Consider the following 23,620-nt stretch of genomic DNA (forward strand, 5'->3'; position numbering starts at 1 on the left):
GCCTTGGAAGCGTGGAGTCTTAACAACTGGACCGCCAGGAAAGTCCCTCCTTTTCTCTTCTTAATTGGCTCAAAGCTTGTGGGTCACTGGGAGGGGCACGCCCATCTGGATGGACTAGGGTGGAGGTGGAGAATCAAGGATAGGGCACTGTAGCCAGGAGGTGGCAGACACCGTGGAGCCGCCCACGCTGCTGCTCTGGGAACTTCCCAGCCAACCCTGCAGTCTGGGCAGAAGGGCACAGAGTTTAACACATGGATCCCTGGGTTACATAGGCCTGGATCTAAATTCTATTTTTTTAAAAAAGATTTATTTATTTATTATTTATTTATTTATTTTTGGCTGCATCAGGTCTTAGTTGCAGCATGCGGGATCTTCGCTGAGGCAGGCGGGATCTTTCCTTGCAGTGCGTGGACTCATCGTTACGGCGCACGGGCTTCTCTCTAGTTGTGGCGTGCGGGTTTTCTCTCTCTAGTTGTGGCGCACTGGCTCCAGGGCGTGTGGGCGGGCTCTGTAGTTGTGGCATGTGGGCTCCAGAGCGCGTGGGCCCTGTAGTTTTGCCGCACGCAGTCTCTCTAGTTGAGGTGCGCGAGCTCAGTAGTGTGGCGTGCGGGCTTATTTTTCCTGCGGCATGTGGGATCTTAGTTCCCTGACCAGGGATTGAACCCATGTCCCCTGCATTGGAAGGCGGATTCTTTACCACTGGACCACTAAGGAAGTCCCTGGATCCAAATTCTGAATCATCTGTGTGACATGGGCAAGTAACATCCCCTCCTTGAGCCTCAACATTCTTATCTATAGAATAGGAGCAATAAAATTAGAGCAGTGGTTCCTAAAGTGTGGTCCCTCAGGCAGCAGCACCAGCAGCATGTGGGGACTCTTAGGAAATGCAAATTTTTTTTTTTTTTGGCCACACCTTGTGGCTTGTGGGATCTTAGTTCCCCGACCAGGAATCGAACCTGCGCCCTCGGCAGTGAAAGCACAGAGTCCTAACCACTGGACCACCAGGGAATTCCCAGGAAATGCAAATTCTAACAAGCCCTCGTGGTGATTGTGATGCCTGCTGAAGTTTGACAACCACAGGATTAGAAGATTTGCTCCTTAGGCTTGTTGTGGCTAGTACAGGGGAGAATACTCACTGGGCGTTTAGGTCAATAATCATGAGCTGCTATTATTATAGGCCTGCTCCTTCTTGACCTCAGCTGATTGGGCCAGGAGTATTCTTGCTCCAAGTGGGGCCAATCAGATCCCCTCTCCTGGGAACTGGGAATTGGAGACGTTAGTCTCTATGTTACTTCCTTGAGGGGTAGGGGATGACTTGGTGGTCAAGGCTGTTGTTGGGGGCATCCATTTTTCTCCACTTGCCCTTAACAGTTAAGAGGGCCAATCTGCAGAGAGAGGCTTAGAGCTGAGAGGTCCCAGTGGGAAACACAACAGCCCCGGTCTGGCACCCGTGTCCACCGAGACTGGGCTGTCCCACCTGCTCCTGGGTCCTGTAGGTCCTCTGGCCTCTCCTGATAAGTCCCTCCTTTTCTGGTAAATTATTTCTAGGAGGTTTCTTAGAAGTCTGGAAACTAAAAGGACTCTGGCATGTTGAGGGTTATGAGTCAGAGTCAAGGTGGGTGCATGAAGGTCAAGGGTCACAGGCCTGAGAAGACCACTTCCCTTCCTTCCCCTGCCCAACTGCTAGCCCGACCAGGAGATCTGAGTTTCAACCCCATCCCCGCTGAGAAGGGGCAAAGGGGAAAAGGCAGGTCCGGACAGTGATGGAATAGGCAAAATCCCGAGACCCACCTATGGTCACCTCTAGGCTCCCCCCATCATTCTTGGTCCTGGTTCCTGTGATGAAACCTCAACCGTCTCTCCACAGAGCTGACAACCCTCCTCACAGGGTGGGAAAGAGAAATAACAAAGGTAAAGTGTTTAGATATGTTAATGTTTGTGTAAAGCAAGGTATGTTTGATTGCAGTGGGCATGGCTGAACACGCAGTGAGAGCCCTGGATTTCTGGCAGATCTGGAAGCTGGGAGGGGAGGCACAAAAGGGGCACTGTTCAGAGTGCTGTCAGGGTAGGCATCTGACGGAGGAAAGGCGGCAGGGTCAGGGTCTACGGGTCAGGAGTCAGAGGAGGGCAAGTCCTGCAGGAAAGCCAGCCAGCTTGAGGCAGCACTAGAGACAAGCTCTGATGTCTTGGCCGTGGCCGGCTTTGCCTGGGTCCTTGCAGCGACTTGGGGTGCCCTGCACGTGCTCACCACCAGCAAGCAGATCTGCCCTTGGGGTGAAGTGTAACCCTGTACAGACAGACCCAACGGTAGAGGCTCGGGAACGTGGACTCCTGAGGCCGAATGGGTTCAGGTGAGAGGCTGGGGGACTGCAGAGGGAATTCCAGCAGGAGAGGGTGGCAAGGAGTGGTATGTCTATAGATTTAGCAAGAGCTTTGAGACAAACAGAAGCAGGCTCCAATCCTGGCTGTATACTTGCATCTGTGTGACCCTGGGCAAATCCCTTGCCTTCTCTGAGCCTCAGATTCTTATTTGTTAAATGAGGATAATAGTATGTGCCTCCCAGGGTTTGTGGTGGGGATTGAATGAGCTAATGCACACAAAACACTAAGTACACAGTAACTCAGTCGTGGTGTGGTTGTTATTATTATAACAATTCTTACTAGACACAAAGACCAGGCAGACAGTTTGTACTGAAAGGGTTGAGTAGGAATTTGTACTGAAAGGGTTGAGTAGGAGAAAGAAGGCCCAGCCCCTGGTGAAAAGGCTCAATCCAGGTCCCCTCTGAAGAGTCTGAGGTTGGGGGCAGGCCTGAAGCCCAGGAGATAGGGCAGAAGCTGCACCCAATGAACGGAATCCTGAGAAACAGCCTAGCCAAGCAGGAGGCTGGACTGGTGCCATAACCCTATGTGATAGGCTGAAGTGCTTTAAATCCCTTCTACCTCTCGTCAGGATTGGTTGAGAGTCTTGGTGGGTGGGACTAGTAGGAGGGGCTGCAGAGAGCAGGTGCAGGGCTGGGAAGGGTTCAGAGATGAGCAGGGTAAGGGGCTCACAGCTTAGCTGGGGAGACGGGGTGAGCATGAGTGAAATGCTAGATGCAGGCAGTGTGTGCTCAGACTTGAACAGTTGAGAAATGGGGTTAGAGGAGGTTGGAGGGGTAAGAGCTATGAGGACTGGCATGGTCTGCTTTTAGGGAGAGGGTGTGGCTTGAATGAGGTTTTAAAGGATGGCTAGATAGGCAGAGTGGAAGGGGAACAGTGAGAGTAAGGGCATCGAGGCAGGAAAGCATGTGTCTTGCCTAGAAGACAGAAAGGGCCCATCTGGTCTGGAGTGGAGATATTCTTTGTCCAGGAGAGGAAGGATTGAAGGACGGAAGGAAGGTCAATCCATAGAGAGCCTTGAATGCCAGGCTCGTGGGCAGGGACTGTGTCCATTTGGCAGTGGGGAGCCACTGAAGGTTATTGAGCAGGGGAGTGACGTGTGTTCTGACTGGATGGCTGAGCTTGAGCCAGGCTGGGAAGACATTGGGAGGGAGAGCATGTGGTGAGAATCAGAAGGGGAAGGGTCTTGATTCCAAGGTCACTTAAGACTGAAGAAGGGCTCCTTGATCCCTTGGATGGAGGTTTGTGACGTTACACAGAGAATACCCCTTTAGGGGCCTAGATGCCTTGTCTTGAAAGAGGTCTCAGTTATCAGTGGGCAGACCTGCCCTCCCAGCTCTTCTGTGGGATCGAGGGCAACCCCTTCATCCCTCTGATCCTCAGTTTTCTCCTCTGTGAATTGGGCACGATTTAACCTATCTCCAAGGATGAGTGCGAGGATTAATGAGAGAAGGGGGAAAGGGTCTAGCCCAGTGTTTGGAGCTTATAGGTGCTCAACAGATGGTGTTCCCTCCCCATCTCCCATTGTGTGTCTGGCACAGAACTGGACACAAAGTCTGGCCCTCCAGTCACCAGCAACTAGATAGAGCTTCTGCTTTCAGAGCTCATTCATTCATTCATTGTTCAGTCATTCAAGCAGCATTCAAGCAACATTTCTGAGCACCTACCATGTGCCAGTCGCTGGGACACAGATTTGAATTAGACCACTGCCCCTTGGCCTTGAAAAGTTTATTTACTCATTCATTCAGCAACATCCATGGAGCCCTACTGTGTGTTTTGGCCAGGTGGGGGCTGGTGTTGGGGGTAAAGAGAGCGTGGCTGGCAGGGGAGGGGGTGAATTGGACCCACAGGTCACACCTCTGCGTCTGGGAAGAGCAGGAACCCGGTGAAAATGCTGTTGGCCCCATCGATGCCTACCAGGGCATTCTTGTCGGTGGCCTGCAGGAAGACGGTCTCCCCCAGCTCCAGCTTGAGCACGACGCTGCCCGTGGTCACCTGGAAGGTGTTGTAGACATAGTCGCAGAAGGTGAGCACCTTCTGTGTCTGCTCCCGGCCCCGCATGAGGTTTACGCACAGGTTCCCTCGAGAGCTGGCGTGGTAGGTGAAGTAGTAGAGGCCGGGCACCCTGCACGTGAACTTGCCGCTTCGATACTCGTAGTTGTTGTTGGTGTTGGTGATCATGTGGTCGAAGCGGATGACCTGGTCCCGCCTCAGGGGGCTGTTGATGGTGCGTGTGGCCGAGAAGGCGATTTTCTGCGTGGCCTTGTAGTCTCCTGATTCACCCTTGGGGCCATGGACTCCGGGAGGCCCTGGGGCACCTTTGGGGCCAACGGGGCCCTTGGGGCCGACTTTTCCCGGAATCCCAGGAAACCCTGGGTCCCCCTTCTCTCCAAGCTCACCGTGGTCTCCAGCTAGCCCCGGCAGCCCTGGAAGGCAGAGACAAGAGATATAAGGGGCCCAGAGGTCGCTGAGAACCCGGAAAGAGCTGGGCTGGGAGGCAGGGAGCCTGGCTGCGTAACCTCAGACAGGTCCCTGCTTTTCTCTGGGCCTCAGCTCCCCATCTGTGAACAAGAGGACGGGATGTCGGGGAGGGCCTCCGAGTCTCCTTCCAGCCCAGCTTTCCGAGTCTGAGATGTGCTTGACAGTAATGGGGACCGATGCCCGTGGGGTGGGGAGCGGTGTCTCCCTCAGGAAGGTGCTGGACCTGCCCTCCTCACCAGCTCATACAGGCTTAAGCCTGGAGCAGGGATCAGGAATTCTGGGCACACGTGCTATCCCTCTCCACCCCCTCCCTGATGGCACACATCCCTCATCAATCACGCATTCTTTCTTGCTGAACCCGGAAGCGAGTATTAGAATCCTTCTCACTCCACCACTCCAAACAGCTACTCCTCCTTGGTTTGGCAGAACACAAGATAAAACCTTTTCCAGTAGAGTGGCAGAGTATAGTGGCTGTGAACATGGGCTCAGAGGACAGGCAGATGTGTTTCTCATGTCGCATCTGCCATTATTAGTTGGGTCACCTTGACTGAGTCACATTCTCCAAGGCTCAGCTTCCTCATCTGTAAAATGGGGATGATGATATTTTGTGGGATCGTGAGCATGATGATATTTTGTGGGATTGTGGGATTGTGAGATTATGTGAGGACAGCGGAAGGCTACGGTTAAATGAACGCATGGACTACATCTTACAGGAGGGTTTTATGGCAGGAAGTCTCATTTGAACCCTGTGACAACTCTGAAAAAGAATCATTATCCACATTTTACAGGTGAGGAAATAGCAATTCAGAGAGGCGAAGCCACCTACCCTGGAGGTAACAACCCAGGACTGTGTGACTGCAGTGGATTTAGTGGTAAGAGAGCCATGGTTTGGCCTCAGCCTCAACATTTACTGGGTTCCCTTGGGCAAGTCAGTAGCCTTTTGGACATCAGTTTTCCCATCTGTAAAATGGGAATCAGAATTCCTTCCTTGCAAAGTTATTGTGGAGGGCTCAGCAAGCTGATGGATTTGCAAGTGTTTTGCAATCCCTAAGGTGGGCAACTGGGACTTCGGAGGTAAGAGATGGGACCTTGGTCAGTGACACTAGTCTGTTCCCAAAGTCCACAGTACCTTTCTCTCCCTTTATCCCTGGAGTCCCTGGTTTGCCGTCGGAGCCCGGTTTCCCGGGGATGCCCGGGATGCCAGGGATGGCCGGGGGCCCAGTGCAGCCACTCTGGGCCCGGGAGGCGTGGAGCAGACTCAGGAGCATCAGCGGCAGCAGCACTGGGGCGCCGCCCCGCGGGGTCTTCATCACGGCCCTGTCTCAGCTGCTTCCTGTCGGGGGGGAGGACAGGAAGATGCGGTAGGTGACGGCCATGGTTTGTTCATTCACTCCTTCACTTGTTCCTGTGTTCACTGAGTGCCTTATCCCCCCGACCCTGTTCTGGGCGCTGGAGATTCGCTGATGAACAAGGCAGATGTGGTCCCTGCCCTCATGGAGCTGACGGTCTGGGAGACGATAAACAGGTCAACATACAAGTCAATAGAACTAGTTATAGACCGTGGTGAGTGCCCTGGCCGAAATGAAAGGGTGCCTGGAGGGCTGGTTTTGTGAGGGAAGTCCTCCCACCAGGAAAGTCTACAGACTTACCACCAGGAAAGTCTATAGTCTGTAGACTATAGACTTTCCCACCAGGAAAGTTTTTTTATACAAGGGAGGCATCTCTGAGAAGTGATGTTTAGGCCGAGACCTGAAGGTTCAGACAGAGCTGGGGCAAGAATGTTCCAGGAGGAAAGGACAGGGAGGGCAAAGGGCCAGAGGCAGCACAGAGTCGGGAATGTGGAGGATCAGCAGGGAGGCCAGTGTAGCCAGAGGGGAGTCAGGGGTCGGAGGACCGGAGGTCAGGGTCTTGATAGCTGTGGTTTGGGATTTTATTCCAAGTGTTCTCAGTCATTAGAACTTCTGAGTTCGGGCTGCCTATGCTGCTTCCACAGCGGGCCACGTCACATCCTCAGAGCAGCCCTGCATGGAAGAACCAATTTTTCTACACCGAAGAGGAGACTGAGGTTCAGGGAGGCCAAGTCACTCACTCAGGGTAACACAGGAAGGACCGCAGCCGGGACTCAAAGCCAGGCCTGTATGGCGTGGAAGCCGGTGTCCCTGCCGGTGCACCAGGCCACCTCTTCTGGCAGAATATTCTCAGGTCCCTCCAAAGGCTGTGGGCCCCGGTGAGAGGACGGTGCTTGCCCCTTTCTAATCCGGGGAACGAGGAAGAAGCCCTGGGCTGTCTTGAGCTGGTCAGCATGGCCAGTGCCCATGGCATCGATTCTCAGGACAGAAGGGACCTTAAAATTCATCTAATCCAACGCCTAGCTTCTTCTTTTTTTCTTTTTTAAATCGAGGTGACATTCACATAACATAAAAGTAACCATTTTAAAGTGAACATTTCAGTGGCATTTAGCACATTCACAATGTTGTACAACCGCCTCTTCTATCTAGTTCCAAAATATTTCCATCACTTCAATAACACCCAAATAATATTCTGTACTCACTAAGTAGTTACCCTCAAATCCCACTTCTCCCCTCAGTCCCTGACAACCGCCAATCTGCTTTTTGACTCTATGGATTTACCTATTCTGGATATTTCATATAATTGGAATTATATACACTGTGAACTTTTGTGTCTGGCTTACTTCATTTAGCATAATGTTTCTGAGGTTCATCTACATTGTAGCATGGATCAGTACTTCATTCCTTCTTATGGCTTAATAATATTCCATTGTATGGACAGATTACAATTTGTTTATCCATTCATTATTGATGGGCATTTGGGAAGTTTCCACCTTTTGCCTACTGTGACTAGTGCTAATGTGAACATTCATGTACAAGGATTTGTTTGAAACTTGTTTTCAATTCTTGAATATATACTCAGGAGTGGAATTACTGGGTCTTATGGTAATTCGGTGTTTAACTTCTTGAGGGACCCTCAGCCTACTGTTAAGTCTCCTCAATAACATCTCTGCCAAGGCCCCTTCCGTCCATGGCTTGTACCATCTCAGTGATGGGAAGCTCATTACCTTCTGAGGCAGCCCATTCCACCTTTGCCCAGATCCAAATTCTCTCCATCTTTCCAGGCCCAGGTCAAAGCATTTTTCCTCCAGGAAGCCTTTCCCTCATTATCCCTCAGCCCACAAAGGCTGAGCAGTTTCCTGCTCTTAAAATAGGAGAGCAGAGGGGTCCCTGCTCATCTCCCAAGATAACCGTGGGGATCCAGGTGAGGCCATGGCTGGGGAAGAATCATAGGGTTTTGGGCTCTAGTTCAGACCCGTAGCTGGGGTTTTCTGATCCTCACAGCACTCCAGGGAAGTGGGTTGTGATTATTTTCCCACCTTGCCGATGAGGAAACTGAGATGCAAACATTAGAAAACAACCCTCCCCAAATCACCCAGTGAGCTGGCTAATGGTGGGGCTGTGGCCAGACCCCTGCCCCCTCTGCCTCATGAGGCCTGTGCCAGCCCAGAAAAACCTGCTGATGTGGGGCTCATGTGCTCAGAAAGTCAGCCTCAGCCCCCTCGGTCTGCTCCTAATCAGTTCATGGCTCAGACCAGGAGCTGAACTAGACCAGGGGCTGTACTGGGTACCAAGGAAAGGGGGACTGCAAATGTGGGTGTGACCAGGGCCACGAGTGACCGGCTTAGGCTCTGTCACGCTCCCAAGAGAGGGTGGCTCTGGGGATTATCCTGCTTATCTGGCTGGAGGTTTTACACAACGACAATTTGACACCCTTAATAATCAATGCGTTGGGCACTTAGCAGGTGCCAGGCTCTGTGCCAAACACTTCACAGGCCACATTCTCTCATTTAATTTGGTCCTTACAGCAGCCCCCTGGGAAAACACCCCTGCTTTCTCATTTCACAGACGAAGAAACTGGGCAGTGGAGAGGGCGGGAACCTCGATCAAGGTCACGCAGCCCTGGTGTGGCTGAGATTCAAACCCGCTCCCCATTCAAACCCATCCAAACCCCATGGGGGACAGCGCTGGCTGAGCTGATATCCTTTAGGGCTCACAGCAGCCCTGAAAGGTTCTGTTATCCTCAGAGAGCGTCCAGACTGAGAGAGGTCATGTGACTTGGCCCAGATCACCAGCACCTGAGAGGCAGAAGCAGGGCTCAGCTCCAGTCTTGGTGACCCCAAAGCCTTTATCCTGGTGCCTCCCCATTACCTGGGGCCCCAGGTGGCAGCAGACTCCCAAGCTGACCCCCAGAGAGTTTGACTCCCGAGGTCTGAGATTGGGTCCAGGAATCCTCACTGTCAGACACTCCAGGTGGTTCTGAGGCAGGGGATGCAGAGCCTTTGGGAATCACCACCCTCTGCCATATTGGTCCTGCCCGCCAGTCCCCCCAGGCGCCGAGCCCCATCCTCACCTGGGAACCTGGCGTCCTCTGATGCCGCTGGGCTGGGCAGCAGTGGGACGGGGAGCCGGGAGCCTCCTGTTCTCAGTCCAAAGCGGAAGTTCCATTCTCCAGCGAGAACAAGGGCCTTCCCCTGACAGTCCCCTCCCAGGGGCCCAGCAGGCCGGCCCTCCTCCCTGTCACCCCATTCTCACCCTGTTCTGCTGTCCTCAGGCAGTTTCAGGTCCCGTTTCTGCAATCTGGAGGGGTTTACTGTAAATAGGATGGGTGGGTGGCCAGTTTGGTTTTGCCAGCTCAGCAGCTTTCGGGGGAAACGGGCTGTTCCGGGAGAATGTCCACAACTGGGGGCTTGCCTGCCAAGGCCCCTGACCTCATGAATTTCTTCAGGAACAGGGGTGTTCCTCAATGAGATGGAAACATGGCTGGCCTGGTGCCCGAGGGCTGGATTTGGAGTCAGGAACCTTGATTCATATGCTGGCTCTGCCACTTACCAACTAAACATTCTCAGCCAAGGGAACCCAAGGGAGCCCCAATTTCCTCTGCCATATGGTGGGACCATAATTGCACTTGCTCTACAGATTGCACTGGGGGGCTCAGATGGGATAGCGGAGGAGAAAGAGGAGGGTAAACTGTAAAGTGCAGTGCACATGTTAATTGTTAATATCATACCATGTCCCAGGCCTCCTCTTCCTGGGCTCATCTCTTCTGCTTTCTTTCCCTTCTACACCCCGGCTCTTTCCCTGTTCTCAGAAAATAATCTAATAATGAAAAATGAATTTAAAATGTGGTCATTATTTACTTATACCCCTTCCTCTGCTTCCAGCAGACCTGTAGCTGATGCCTGCAATAGGCACAGGCAGGAGCCTGTTGCTTGTAGATCCTGGAATCACAGCAAGTTCGGGCAGGAGAGGGGCTTGCAGGTCACCCAGCCCGGGCCGCTTATTTTATATATGGGGAAACCGAGGCCCAGAGGGGAGAGAGCATTGTTCAGCAAATATTTATCATGAGCCTCTATGTACACTGGCGATAGAGCCACAAGCAAATCAGCCCTGGGTCCTGCCCCATGGAGTGTCTCTTCTCCTGGGGGCGACCGGTATTAAACATCAAGGGACACAATGGTTCATTGCTCCTGTGATGAATGTCACAAGAAGTAGCTGCTGGAGCCCACAGCTCTCGCTAGTGGCAGATGCAGGACTTGGAGCCAGGCATCCCTGGCACCGGGATATCAGCCCTCTTACCGAGGCTGCGTCTAAAGCAACGTGATGCCCCTCTCAGGGATGGTTGCTCAGCAAGTCCCAGGAGCTGCCATAGGTCAGGAGGGCTCTCTTGACATCTGTGCTTAGAGAGAGAAAATCGTTGGGCTTGTGGATGCTTCTTGGCGGAAATTAAGTGTTTACTGCCGAGGGTGATAGGGAAAGAAGAGACTCGTGTGATAAAACCCAAGGGTCTCTGGGTTCAGCCAACTATAGACCCTCCAATGATTTGGTGGCTGGTAAAAATGGGAAAAGATGGGCTTGAATTTGGGGTAGAAACAGAATGAGCCTAAGAACAGGAAGCAGCAGGGTGGGGGGGTCAGGGCACGGGCTTTGGAATCCGCCCCTCCTAAGTTTGAATCCCAGGCCTACCTCTTTCTAGCTATGTGGCGTCAGGCGTGTTTATTGACCTCAGTTTCCCCGTATATGAGTCAGGGGCATGGGCACCCCCTCCTGGGGTGATTGTGGGGCCAGTGAGGTAACCCCGCATATCCAGGGCCTAGCTGAGTGCCCAGCCCTCAGCAGGTACCCAAGGCAAACCTGGGAGTAGTGGGATTTCTCTGAAGAGAAGACAGAAATCTTGGAGCCTGGAGGCACAGGAGCCATGCCTGGATTAGGGGTCAGGAGCTAGGGAGACCCTTGGCCCCTGAGTGAGAGCCAACTGGCCTCTGTACCCTTAAAACGCTGGCTTGCATCCCTGATAGAGAGGGGACAATCCCTACAGAGGGTGGAAGGGAAGCCTAAGACCCTTCCACATCCCGTGGTCTGAAAGAGGCCTCCTGCTCCTTGGGGTGCCTCGTACTAGCTCCTGTCCCACCCTTGCTACCCCCCTTAAAAGCCCTCCCCCAGCTCCCCTCAGCCCAGCAGACAAGCTGGCATTTTCAAAGGCCTGTCTCTCCTGGCAAAGAGAGAACAACAAAGAAACAATTATGGAAAATAAAAATGGTACAAAAATGGTCGTTTCCGAAGTACAGGTTTCTGATCTGACACCGTGGCCTACATAAACAGTGCATTGATTTTTTAAACAAAAGAGAAATGAGAAGAAAGATGTATCACTTGCGGCATTGCCGGGCGGACTGCTAAGTGGCTGCTGGAGGTGAGCTGTAGGTGGAGCGGCCCCCTTGACCCCCGCCTTGTCCCTGCCAGGGACTCTCAGACTCTGCGGACCGGGCCGAGTTCCTAGGCCCTGGCCTCTGTTATTGCTGTGTGTGTGTGTGTGTGTGTGTGTGTGTGTGTCTTCATCTCTCCTTCCTTCTCATTGGACACGTTTCCCATGCCCCTACTATGCGCCTGGCCTGTAGCAAAGTGGCCCCACCCTCAAGAATGCTCACAGTCCGGTGAGGGATGCAGACCTGTAAGGAAATAAGTGCAGAAAAGCCAGGTGGTGGACCTCGTGCATTGACTTCACCTGGCGGACCGTCCACCCACCCATGTCTCTGTCCTCCCCAAACCCTTCTTTTTTGTATGATCATATTTATTTGTGAAATCCCCCCAAAAATGATTAAACTCACAGAAAAAAAATCATGCATCATGCTTGTGGCTCCCAGCAGCAGAAAACCGGTGGGGGGAAATACAGGATAAAGGTTGTTCAAAGGTACAAACTTCCAGTTATAAGGTAAATAAATACAAAACAGGTAATGTACAACAAAAACTCATACGCCACAATAGCAAATAATCAAACTATAATATGGACTAAGGAACTGAATCAACGTTTATCCAAAGAAGATATACAAATGACCAATAGATACATGACCAGTTACTCACCATTACAAAAGATGGAATGTACAAGAAGACCAAAATGAGCACAGCTGTAGGATTCTATAAAAGTTGTTAAGGCAATAGATCCTATTCATCACAAGAAGAAAAAGTTTTTTTTGGTAACCATTTCATAATATAGGTAAGTCATATCATTACACTTCAAAATTTGATATCATAAAACAAGAAAAACATTTAAAAGGTAAAAACTAAAAGTGCAAAATTATCAAAGAGGACAAACTACTACTGTTTTACCTTTAGAATTATTTTATTAAATCTTAAATGTACAACAGCTTCTTAACTCTACACACGAAATAGAGTTTTTTTTAGAAGAATGATGTTATGTCTTATTACACCATGGTTCTGGCTAATAGTCTTTCAAAACTTTGAGAAAAATCTTGAAAAAGGTTTCACATGTCACCCAAAACTTTGAAATTGACATTATCAAAGAAGGGATGCTTCCACACTTTTATAGAGACCACTGGAAAGACACAACAATTCAAAAGCTGAGAAACTGTTTCAAAAGCATTTTTTATAGCCTTTCCTCCACAGGAAGGTAATGTTCTTACATAATTGAGTCCGCTCACAAAATGGCTCTGTGTACCTGCTCTGGTGTCTTCTGCCATATCACTGCATATTTATGCATGACTGAGATAAGGGTTTCCTGAACATTGTTATTTCGATAACCTAAAGCTCTTCTGTTACCTCTGGGCTGTAATTCTCTATTTATACAGTCAAGCCCATGGCAAATAAGAAGCTCACAATCATCTTGTCTGTCCATAACCCCCTCTTCCTCCACTGCCTCTTTGACCATAGTTTCCTCCACTATATGATCCTCCCATGTTCCTGCTGCCACTAAGTTTTCCACTCTTCAGTAATTCGTACTTAGAGGGTTTCTGCTTATAATTCTCCAAATCACTGTAATTTTGACTTCCATAATTTCTTCTTCCATAGTTGTCATAACCAGCTCTGGAGCTCCCATCCTGGTTGCCATATCCACCATCATATCCTCCTCGTCCTCCTCCATAACCAGGGCTAACCCCCAAATTGCCACCTCCAGACCCATGATAGCCATCCCCAAATGTATGTCCTCTTCCATATCCATCAGATCCTCCTCTAAAGTTCCTTCCTCCAAAATTTCCTGCTCCAAACTTTCCCCCACCACCATGAAAATATACAAAACCAGCGTTTCTTCCTCTTCCACTTCTAGAACATTGGCCTTCTTGCATTTCTTGTCTAGACAAGGCCTTTCTTACTTCTGCATGATGACCATTGATGGTATGATTTTTCTGCAACACAATCTTATCCACGGGATCATGGTCATCAAAAGCAACAAACCCAAAGCCTCTTTTCTTGCCTGACTGCCCATCAGTAATTATTTCAATGGCATTGATTTTTCCATATTTCTCAAAGTAATCTCTAAGATGATGTTCCTCAGTATCTTCTGCAATTCCACCAACAAACAGCTTCTTCACAGTGACAAGAGCCCCCGGCTTTCCATAGTCCTCTCTTGGGACAGCACGTTTGGGTGTAACCGTTTTCCCATCAATGGAATGAGGTCTGGCAGCCATGACAGCATCAACCTCAGCCATGGATGAAAACGTGACGAAACCAAATCTTCTTGATTTTTGGCTTACAGGTTCCCGTATTAACACACAGTCTGTAAGATATCCCCATTGCTGGTAGTAGTTCCACAGACTTTCTTCTGTGGTTTCAGAGCTCAAGCCACCAATAAAGAGTTTACGGAATTGTTCCTTTTCTCTCTTATTCCTCTCCAAAGGAACAGATTTTGGAGCTTTCTTCATCATGGGCTTACTAGCTTCAGCCATTTTCCTGAAACTCAGGGGGATGAGGGAGATCTCAGGGCACGAACAGGAACCGAACTGGCCCCTGCGCTATGGTGAGAACACAAACCTGATCGGTCCTGACCCTGCGGTCAGAACTTCCACTGCTCCAGGAAAACAGCTCTAGGAGCACCTCCATGGGGACCCGGCACTGCTGCCTCTGGAGCCGCTGCCACCCTTGAATCAACCTTGAGCAACTTTCAATTTTTCAGAATAGGCTGATTGGTGAAACAGGTCAATGCAGGTTCCCCTAGTCCCAAGAGCTGTCCTGTGACCCACTCCTGAGATGTAGACAGCCTGTAGCTTGCTGGAAATAGCAGTCCTTCCCAAACCCCTTTGTGTAACAGGCTTGGGTCCAGAAATCTGTTTTTTTTTATTTTATAAATAAGTCTGCAGGTAATTTTGTTGCACCCCCAGATTTGGGAACCTGGGCTCTAACAAGTCATGAATCTGTGGTCCAAGTCGGTGGAGGACCCTGTGGGAACACGAAGGGGAGAATCAGAGAAGGCTTCATGGAGGAGGTGATCTTTGTGTTCATTCCTGACAGCTGAGTGTGTATTATCTAAGTGGACAGAGGATTTGTATGAGCCGGGTGGGGGCTCTACAGAATGAAGGAACATCATGGGCAAAGCTATGGGGGTGTGAAACAGCTTCCTTCAGGAACAAAGGAGCCAAAGTGGATGGCGGTGGTTGGAGAGCTGAGCTCCAGCCTCTGCTGTTACAGCCCATCTCATGCCTCTGTGAGCTCTGTGGGGCCTTGTGGGGCCTTTTGGAACCAAGCTGAGAGCCCAATCAGGCTGGGGTGGTTTTCCCTGGCCTGAGTGAGCCTTGGGTTTCACTGGGCTCTGAGGCCGGACCCTCAATCTGCACAGGAAAGTTACACTTTTTATCTTTTTGAACCCGAACTGTCAACCCCTTCTCATGGTGAGTGCAGCGAGAGTGCAGCAGCTTACGGCCGGCTTCCTGGTCCTCCAACAAGGATCGGGGCAGCTGGGCCCAACTGTTCAGGAGTCTCACAGAGAAACCCTGATGGCTTGTGGGCAGTAGTGGTTTTGGATGGTCTCCTGGGGGCCCCCAGAGTCTCAGTTATTCGGGGAAAATCAGACATCCAGGAGTCAGATTCTCACTCTCTCCCTCACCCATCCATGCCCACCTAGAGCACAATTACGAATATTAAATCATTTAATAGATGCGTTAGCATAATGCCTGGTGTATAGTGAGTGCTCAATAAATGTTAACTATTATGATTTTTTTACTTATTCATTCCCTCTGCTTTTAGTCATTCATTTACCCACTATTCACTCATTCATTCATTCACCCCAATTCACTCATTAATTCAGCACAAATTCATTGCACATCTTGCCTTCATCTGTACTGAGCCTGCCTGAGCCCAAACCCCTCTTGTGATGGGTGCTCCCAAAACTCAACGTCGGTCAACATAGGTCTGGGAATTCAAACACTCTCCCGTTTACCTGTGAGCACGAATACCTTTAATGACAGCAGTGCCTCTCACCCAAACAAGTGACAGCAGATGGCCCCTTGGGGACCCCTTGCAGCCTTCAGCCACATTTGACCATCTCTCTCCCAAATGGCCAAATGGTGCTGAGCGTCTCAACCTTGGCACCAAGCTTTACTGAACACCAGCTAGATGCCTGAATCTGGAGCCCACAGATGGCTGTGGCAGGGGCAAAGTGGAAGATGAAGGTAACTACTTCTTAGGGAATTGGCAGTGAGGATTCGGAGCCGTGCATAGTCTTTGATTTAATTATTTATTCATGTATCTCTCTGCCTCTTCCAAGACTTGGAAAACACTAATGACAGTATCAGAAGGTGTTGGTTAAGTGTCAAAGCAGTGACTCCTGAAGGAGCTTGGAGGAGGGAGAGAACTCAGGGCAGGAGGGCAGGGTGGGCTTCCTGGAGGAGGAGTCCATCCGGTGGCGAGATGACCTGAGCAAGGATGTGTGGCCCAGTGGGTTCTTGCAGGGAAGCTGAGGGAGATGGGGTGGCCCCGGGGAGCGGAGCAGGCCTGCCTGCCCTAGTCAGGGAAGAGCAGGAAGCCGGAGAAGACGCTGTCGGAGCCCTCAGTGCCCACCATGCCGTTGTAGTCGTTGACCGCCAGCCACACCTGCTCGCCCACCTGCATCTGCAGCAGCACACCGCCTGAGCTGACCTGCTTGCTGTTGGACATGTGGTCACAGAAGGTGGTCACCTTGACACCGCTGCGGTACAGCTGCACACACAGGTTGGCCGTGTGTGACGTGTAGTAGACAAAGTAGTAGAGGCCGGGAACTTTGCAGGTGAACTTGCCAGTGTTTGTGTTGTAATCCCCCTGCGGGTTTGTGATGACCGAGTTGAACTTGACCAGGCTGTTGGGCGCCGGGAACTGGACTGTCTGCCGTGTGACAGTGAATACTGACTGGTGATTCTGCTTGTACCTGCCCTCATCGCCCGGGTCCCCAGGGGGTCCCATGTTGCCGGGAGCCCCTGGAATTCCAGGGGTTCCCATGGGACCATTTTTCCCAGGATAGCCAGGTGTGCCAGGATCTCCCTTCTGACCCTTGGGTCCGCGTGTCCCAGGGATAGCTGGGATTCCTGGGGAGAGAGCAGGTGGGAAGGAAGTGATGGGGCAGGGGACAGGGAAGAGGGACAGGGCTATCCTCCAGGGGACATGTCACCAGGGTTTGGTCTCTGGACTCTCTTTCCCCCAGAGGGTGGCCTATTCACCTGCGAGCAGTGTGCAGGGAGAAGAGGGGAGAGAGACCCTGGTTCAAATCCTGCCTCCCCATGGTCTTGCCCTCTGACCTTGGCTACAGCACGGCCTCGTCTCGGCCTCAGTTTCCATGTTTGTGATGGAGAGGAGGGTAGGACCAGCCTGCTCAGGAGGTGGCAGAGCTGGGCCGCATCTCAGAGAGCATGCCAGAGGCCACGACTGTCAGCCCACGGAGAGCATGCGGCCTCAGATAACTCCTCAACTAAAAGTCTAGGTTCTTAGTTTTTCTTGACAAAAATCAGAAGATTCGTCAGAGGCAGATTTCCTGGAAAGGTCATAAAACTTAAGCTTTGGGCCCCATTTACTTGCACTGGCCCCTTCAAGACCCTTTGCATAATTTTATATTTATAATTTTTTCAACTTTTTATGTTGAAATAATTACAGATTCACAGGATGTTGCAAAAAAAAAAAAAGGACAAGGAAGTCTCATGTACCCTTTACCTAGTTGTCCCCGATCTTACATAACGAAAGTACGAAATCAAAACCAAGAAATTAACCTTTGTAGGATCCACAGAGCTCCACTTTTACATGCATTATTTGTGTGTTTATAGTTCTAAAACAATTTTGTAGCATGTGTAGATTTGTGAAACCTCCCCCCTCCCCCGCATCAAATTCTGTATTACTTTTCTTAAAGAGGATCCTCAACATATTATGAGATTCAGAGCCCCACAAAACCTGTTTCCATTTCTGAGCTGGAACCACCCAGGCACAGGCCAGCTTAGCACATGGGATCCACCGGATGGAACCACAGAAGCTGCCTTTCCCCAGCTCCCCCAGCCCCACTCAGCCCAATTCAACCCCTATGACAACTGGCCTGGTTCAACTTACTTCATGTTACATATGAGGAAACTGAGGTCAGAAACTTGCCCAAGGCCATGCAGCTGGTAGGAGGTGGAGTCAGGACTCACAGTCAAGTCTGGCTAGTCCCAGTCAGTGTCTGACTCTTGTTACCGCCTTAATTATCTGAGCCCCTAAGAGCTTCTCCCCTTGTCCAAACCATACTCATCTTTTAGGGCCTGGCTCCAGTCTCCTCTTCCAAGAAGCCCTCTCTGACCACCCCTGCTGGCCCTTGTGGCTGCTTCCTCCTCCGACTTCCTTTGGGGTGGGTGTCTGTGCAGACCTACTGTGATGGATCTTCTGCAGCTTGTGAGCCTTTTAGATCCCAGGGTTAGGAGTGGGGAATCAGAACCCAGCAGACCTAAGCGTCAGGCCACGTGATCCCGGGCAGGTGATCTCCCCTCCCAGAGCCTCTGTTTGCCCAGTTGAGATAAGGGCATAATAGAACGGATCCCACAGAGCTGCTGGCAGAGTGGGGTGGGAGAATGCACGTACCGAGCACCTCATAGGCAGTGCTCAGTAATGTCAGGTCTCGGTGATGGCTGTCAGCTATGTTAAGCAGGGCTGGGTCTCATGCTTCAGGTTGACTTCCAGCAACCAGCTAGGGAGGGGTGGGATACGGCAGTGGGGAGGGGGCCTGAGAGGCAGTGCAGGGTAGCGGTTAAGGGCATGGCCTTGGAAGTTGGACAGGATTTCAGTGTGTGACTTCGGGCAAGTTGCTCTATCTCTCTGAACCTCAGCTTTGACATTTGTAAAATGGTAGTAAATCGTTCCTTCAAAGGATTTTGGCCTCAGTTTTCTCATTTGTAAAATAGAGTTAATTTTATCTACCTCATGAGATGAATATACATAGAGCACTTGGAACTGTGCCTGGCACAAATTAGGAGCTAAAAATTCGTGTCCGGGACTTCCCTGGTGGCGCAGTGGTGGCGAATCCACCTGCCAGTGCAGGGGACACGGGTTGGATCCCTGGTCTGGGAAGATCCCACATGCTGCGGAGCAACTAAGCCTGTGAGCCACAACTACTGAAGCCCACGTGCCTAGAGCCCATGCTCCGCAACAAGAGAAGCCACTGCAATGAGAAGCCCGCGCACCTCAACAAAGAGTAGCCCCTGCTCTCTGAAACTAGAGAAAGCCCGCGCACAGCAGTGAAGACCCAAAGCAGCCAAAAATAAATAAATTAAAAAAAATAAATTTATATAAAAAAAAATTGGTGTCCATCAGCCATCCCACACAGTGAGATGGCCAGAGACAGCTGTGAAGTACAGGGTCCTGGAAAAATGGCAGACCTGGGGGCTTCATTTGATTCATCCTGAATTGGAGAATTCCTTCTGGAATGTTGGTACAATTCCACTCTATTGCCAGGAGGGAAGATGACAGTGGGAAATTCCTAAGGACATTCCCCTCCACTGGCCTCCCTCGCCCAGTGCCTCTGCCACCCCTGTCACCTCTGCCCAGGCACACCCCAGCCTCCCTCATGCCCACTCTGGACACATTCCACCCCCAGATGTGCACCTACTCCCAGACAAGTCACCAGCAGACTCCAGTTCTCACCCAACACTAGTGCCCGTTCATGTCCTCAGCCCTTTTCACTTGTGCTAGGGCTTGCCCGTGAATCTCCGACAGAAGATTCTGTGACTGGGATCCTGACTCCTTACTCCCTACCCCTCCAACTACCCAGAATCCTAGGGAGTGAAGGGAGCACACATCTCTGATAAAAACAAAGATGACAACAGCAGTAACAACCATAGCCCACACTTACTGATACCTACCACGTGCTAGTACTGTTTTATATTTAATTTTATTAATCATCACAGCACCCCTGTGCAGTAGGTACTACCATCTCCCCATTTTACAGATGAGGAAACTGAGGCACTGGGAGGTTATGTAGCTTGTGCAAGTTCACACAGTGGGAAGTGGTGGGGCTGGTACTTGAACCCTGGCCACCTGGGCATTGTATACAGTCACTGGGGTCCATGTTGCAGGGCAAGTCGTGGAGGGGTTGGAATACAATAGTAGCAGAGCGTTTTAGGGTTTGCCAAAGGCTTTCACCTGGATCGTCTTCCGTGATCCTCCCTGCCACCTTCTAGGGCAGGTGCTCTTGTTCTCTCCCCGTTATCAGATGGGGAAACTGAGGAGCCTGGGCTCTGAGGGGGAGAGGGGATAGACCTGCCACAAGAGCTAAGACTCTGCCCTGGGAGCAGGCGTGGCCAGAGGGACCACACTCCTCTCCATCAAGCAGCTGTCCACCTTCCCCAGAGTCAGCCCCAGATGGACACTTCCGACTCCTGCCCCCAGGCCCTAGGTGACCCCTCCCCAGCAGGCCAGCAGACTCACCTGGTTCACCCTTGGGCCCTGGCAATCCGTCATACCCATCCTTCCCTGGGGCCCCGGGAAGGCCCGGCATCCCGGCGATCCCATAGCAGTTTGTGCCGGCTTGGCCCCCACGCGGCAGTGCCAGCAAGAGCAGCAGCAGGTTTGGTACAAGTTGGGGCCAGGAGCTGGACCCCATGTCCATTTGGGGAAGGAGCTGGATGGGGAGAGAGCTGAGTTGTCCCCCAGCCCCCGGCCTGCCCTCCTCACCCTCTCTCTCCCCAGGAGTCGTCCTTCTCAGCCCGCAGGAGCTGACCTCCCTTCCCCGGCCCCTCGCCCCTTGGGACCGCACAGTGGATGGGGAATGGGGCCTCTTCTTCAAGCTCAGGCCCCGGCTTAGCGGAGATGGGGACCCTCCTTCCTCTCACAAATCAGGCTGTCCCTGGGGCCACGTTTCAGGAAGTGGCAGCGGGGAAAAGCTGCCATTTGCCCTCACCTGGACAGGTGGGAGGTTTCTGGTCTGGTCACAGAGATGTCCTCAGATCTGCTTCCCCTCTCCAAGGCAGGAGGACACTGTGTCAGCGTGGACACAGCAAGAAGGGCCTGGGCAGACTGCGCTGTTCCCTCCCCTCCTCTCCCCAGTACCACATCCCCTTTCCCATAATTTTTCCTGACTCAATACTTTCTCTTGGGTGCTGAGCCAGGCTGACCGCAGTGATGTCCCTGTGCCCTTCCACCTCCAGGTCATGAGTGTCTGAAATGAGGAAATGTCCGCTGCCCCGGGTCTGCTGAAGGGTGCGTATATGTGTGTGTGCGTGTAAACATCAGCCGCCTGGGCAGACTTCCCCTAGAGTCAAGTTCAGCCCAGCTAATGCCCATCCCTGTTTGTTGCCATTTACTGTGCCTGAGACCCCGTTGTTTCACAAGATCCCTAGGGGGAAGTTATAATTCCCCCTGTATAGATGAGGAAACTGAGGCTGAGGAAAGTGAAAACCCTTGCCCAAAGTCACTTAGTGAATGGTTTCTTGGGTCCAAAGCCTTGTTCTGACCCCTCTGCTTAGCTGCCCTCAGAAACAAGCCTCATATGCACTTGTGAAGTGACAGGTCTTATTCTAGAGACTTCCATATGTCCCCTCCCATTTGCCTTACTTGGGGGTGGACATCCAGGGCAAACTTTGACAGCAGGCAGCCTGCTGTGGCCGACAGATTCCTCTGGCTACAAAGTCAGCGGCCTTGGGTTCTCCTTCCAGCCCCGCCACTCCCTGGCCCCGAGGCCTTCAGCAAACCACTGGCCCCTAGGTCTCAGTCATCCCATCTGTATACTGGGTGGTGGGGGAGGACCAGGCTTTTCATATTGGTGCCTCTTCCTTTGCTGGGGCCCCTGATGATCCCACCTTCCCTGCCAGCACCCCCTCCCTCACCTCTATCCCTGGCCTCTTGTCTCAGAGCCTATTATGGCTAGTGAGGGGTTGCCAGTCGAGGCCAGGCTGGCAGAGCTGAGAGAGGCCCCTCCTCTCTTTCTTCTCCTCACATGAGATTCCGGAGAGGAAGGAGGTGATGGGCAGTGGAGGGTTCCAACGCTGATTCCACTCCTGCCACCCATGTGAGTGAGTGGTTTGACCTCCCCGAGCACTGATTTCTCCTCTGTAAATGAGGGTTTCCAGTAGCTTCCATGCAGGGCAGTGCTAACGCATACACAGTGCTTAGCCCTGTGCCAGCCATGAGCAGAGTTCCGAGCCCTGCCCCTGCTTTGCTGGGTGACCCTCAGGGCCTCAGTCTCCCCAGCTGGCTCTCCACCCTCTGGCACAGGGCTGCAGAGTGTGCAACAAGAGCAAGAACGTGAATGTACTTGGCCCTGGAATTCCCAGGTGGGTGGAAGGCTGGAGAGAGCAGAAATGACGGACACAGCATTATGCGGGGTGGGGGACCCGGCCGATGGCACCCAGGCCTCTCTCCCATCTTCAGTCCTCACCTCCTTCGCGCCCGGGTCTGGCTTCTCCAGCAGGTGGCAGCCTCAGCCTGCGCTCAGCCCGCCCCTGCCCCGCCCGCCTGGGTTGCGGCTGGGTCCCCTCCTTCCAGAGGGGCAAGTGATTTGCCTCTGCAAAGAGGGGTGGGTATGGGTGGAATTTAGGGTAAGAAGCAGCGGGGCACTCCCTGCACCACCACTTCTATAGCCTGGCCTCTCCAGCTTCTTACGGGCCCCCTACCCCTGACATTGTCTTTGAGCCCTGTTGCAATGAAAGAAGCCCTTCACTTTGGGGTCAGGCAAACCTGGTTCAAATTCAGGCCCTGCCACTTTCTGGCAGTGTGACCTTGGGTAGATGTCTCCTTTCTGTGAGCCTGAGGGTCCTCATCGATTTTGTTGGGATTAAATGCATCCATGGTTATAAAATGTCTAGCACACAGTAGGTGCTCACAGATCTGTTTCTCTTCCCAGTCCGTGGGTGTGTGTGTTCTGGGTGGGCAGGGGGAGAATCGGGGCGGAGTGGAGGCCCAAAGGGGGCTGAGGAGTCCAGAACTGCTCTGGGGCTGCAGAGCTTTACTCTCTTCTTCCTGACCCCCGAAGGCTGTTGATGGGCCTGGGCCTCCCCCCCAAGTGGGTCTTGAGTGTGTGGGGAAGGCGGGCGTGGAGGTGGTGGGTACGTGAGGACTTGGAGATCACAGGCGTTTCTAAGGCACATGCATGTCAGAGGGAGAGGAGGGTGTGTGCACCTTCGTGTCAGGGGTGTGTCTGGAACACGTGTGTGTGAGAGCACTACTGATGGTTGATGGGGGCACATGGGTGTACGAGGTGGGTGTGCACGGGTATGACGCATGTGTATCCTTGAGTGCGTCTGTGGGTCTGGAGGCGTAAGTAGTGCATCCAGGGGTGCACCCGGTGGGTCTCAGGGAGTGGGTGTGTGGGTGAGGAGTAGACGAGTCTTGGTCCAGGAATGTGGGTCCACGTGCATCTCAGGAGGTGTGTGTGCAAGTGTGATGTGTATTCTTGTGCATGTGTGTGCATACGTGAATGTGTGCAGCACAAAGGTAAAATCGGCTTCCTTTGGGAAAAAGCACAGGACGCTGGACATTTTCAGGACTGAACTTCTGGTCGCCTTACTTTTCTCACATACGGAGGCCATAGTGGGGCTTTTTGCTTCTGAGCAGCACCCAGACAGGCTAAGTGGGACCCTGGGAATGCACCACAAACATTCCAGACCCTCCCAGTCCCCAGCCCAGGTGGGATACCCAGCCCCAGCCTCTGTGCCTGCCCGGGTAGAAGTCCAGCGCTGGCCTCGGGAAACCTGGCTTCAGGAAGACTTCTGGATGCCCTTGGATCTGCCTTTCTGGTTGAGCGTTGGAAATGACACGTGTCAATTGTCAGGCGTGTGTCTGTGGAGGCTGGCTAGGGTAGTAGGTAGACACACAGGCTTGGGTGTCAGTAAGACTTGGAGTCAAACCCCAGCTTCTCCCCTTACACACTAACCTTGGGCTTTAAGTTTGTCCCAGCCCCCTAGCCTCAGTTTCATTTTCTGTAAAATAGGGTCATAATACCCACCTCAGAGCTCAACTGTAAAGATTAAACAAAATATAATTAA

At 52.0% G+C, this 23,620-nt stretch overlaps 2 protein-coding genes and 1 pseudogene across 3 annotated transcripts; all 3 read right to left on the reverse strand.

Moving 5' to 3' along the window:
• Positions 1–4,090: 4,090 nt before the first annotated feature.
• On the reverse strand, positions 4,091–9,392 carry C1QB (complement C1q B chain). Its single transcript, XM_082372824.1, is given in 4 exon segments — positions 4,091–4,805; positions 5,990–6,182; positions 6,184–6,193; positions 9,283–9,392. Coding segments are annotated over 4 exon segments (873 nt in total). The 5' UTR covers positions 9,378–9,392; the 3' UTR covers positions 4,091–4,230.
• LOC309618671 (heterogeneous nuclear ribonucleoproteins A2/B1 pseudogene) lies at positions 9,283–15,744 on the reverse strand (annotated as a pseudogene). Its single transcript has one exon. The product of its transcript is annotated as a heterogeneous nuclear ribonucleoproteins A2/B1 pseudogene (transcript).
• A 128-nt stretch (positions 15,745–15,872) lies between these two features.
• C1QC (complement C1q C chain) lies at positions 15,873–20,670 on the reverse strand. The gene is made up of 3 exons (XM_082372843.1): positions 20,539–20,670; positions 20,067–20,259; positions 15,873–16,714 (listed from the first exon to the last, which is right to left on the reverse strand). Exons 2-3 carry the CDS (start codon positions 20,245–20,247, stop codon positions 16,158–16,160), a joined length of 738 nt encoding a protein of 245 aa, XP_082228969.1. The 5' UTR covers positions 20,248–20,259; positions 20,539–20,670; the 3' UTR covers positions 15,873–16,157.
• Positions 20,671–23,620: the final 2,950 nt, after the last annotated feature.

This window comes from Balaenoptera borealis (genome assembly GCF_965194805.1).
Source record: "Balaenoptera borealis genome assembly, chromosome: 1".
Taxonomy (NCBI): Eukaryota; Metazoa; Chordata; class Mammalia; order Artiodactyla; family Balaenopteridae; genus Balaenoptera; species Balaenoptera borealis.

Bases quoted from the DNA above. Each gene is read 5' to 3' on its own strand.
- C1QC (XM_082372843.1), bottom strand. From the start codon at position 20,247: ATGGACATGGGGTCCAGCTCCTGGCCCCAACTTGTACCAAACCTGCTG. The intron at 16,715-20,066 runs GTGAGTCTGCTG...CTCTCTCCCCAG, and splicing joins AGGGCCCAAGGGTGAACCAG to GAATCCCAGCTATCCCTGGG.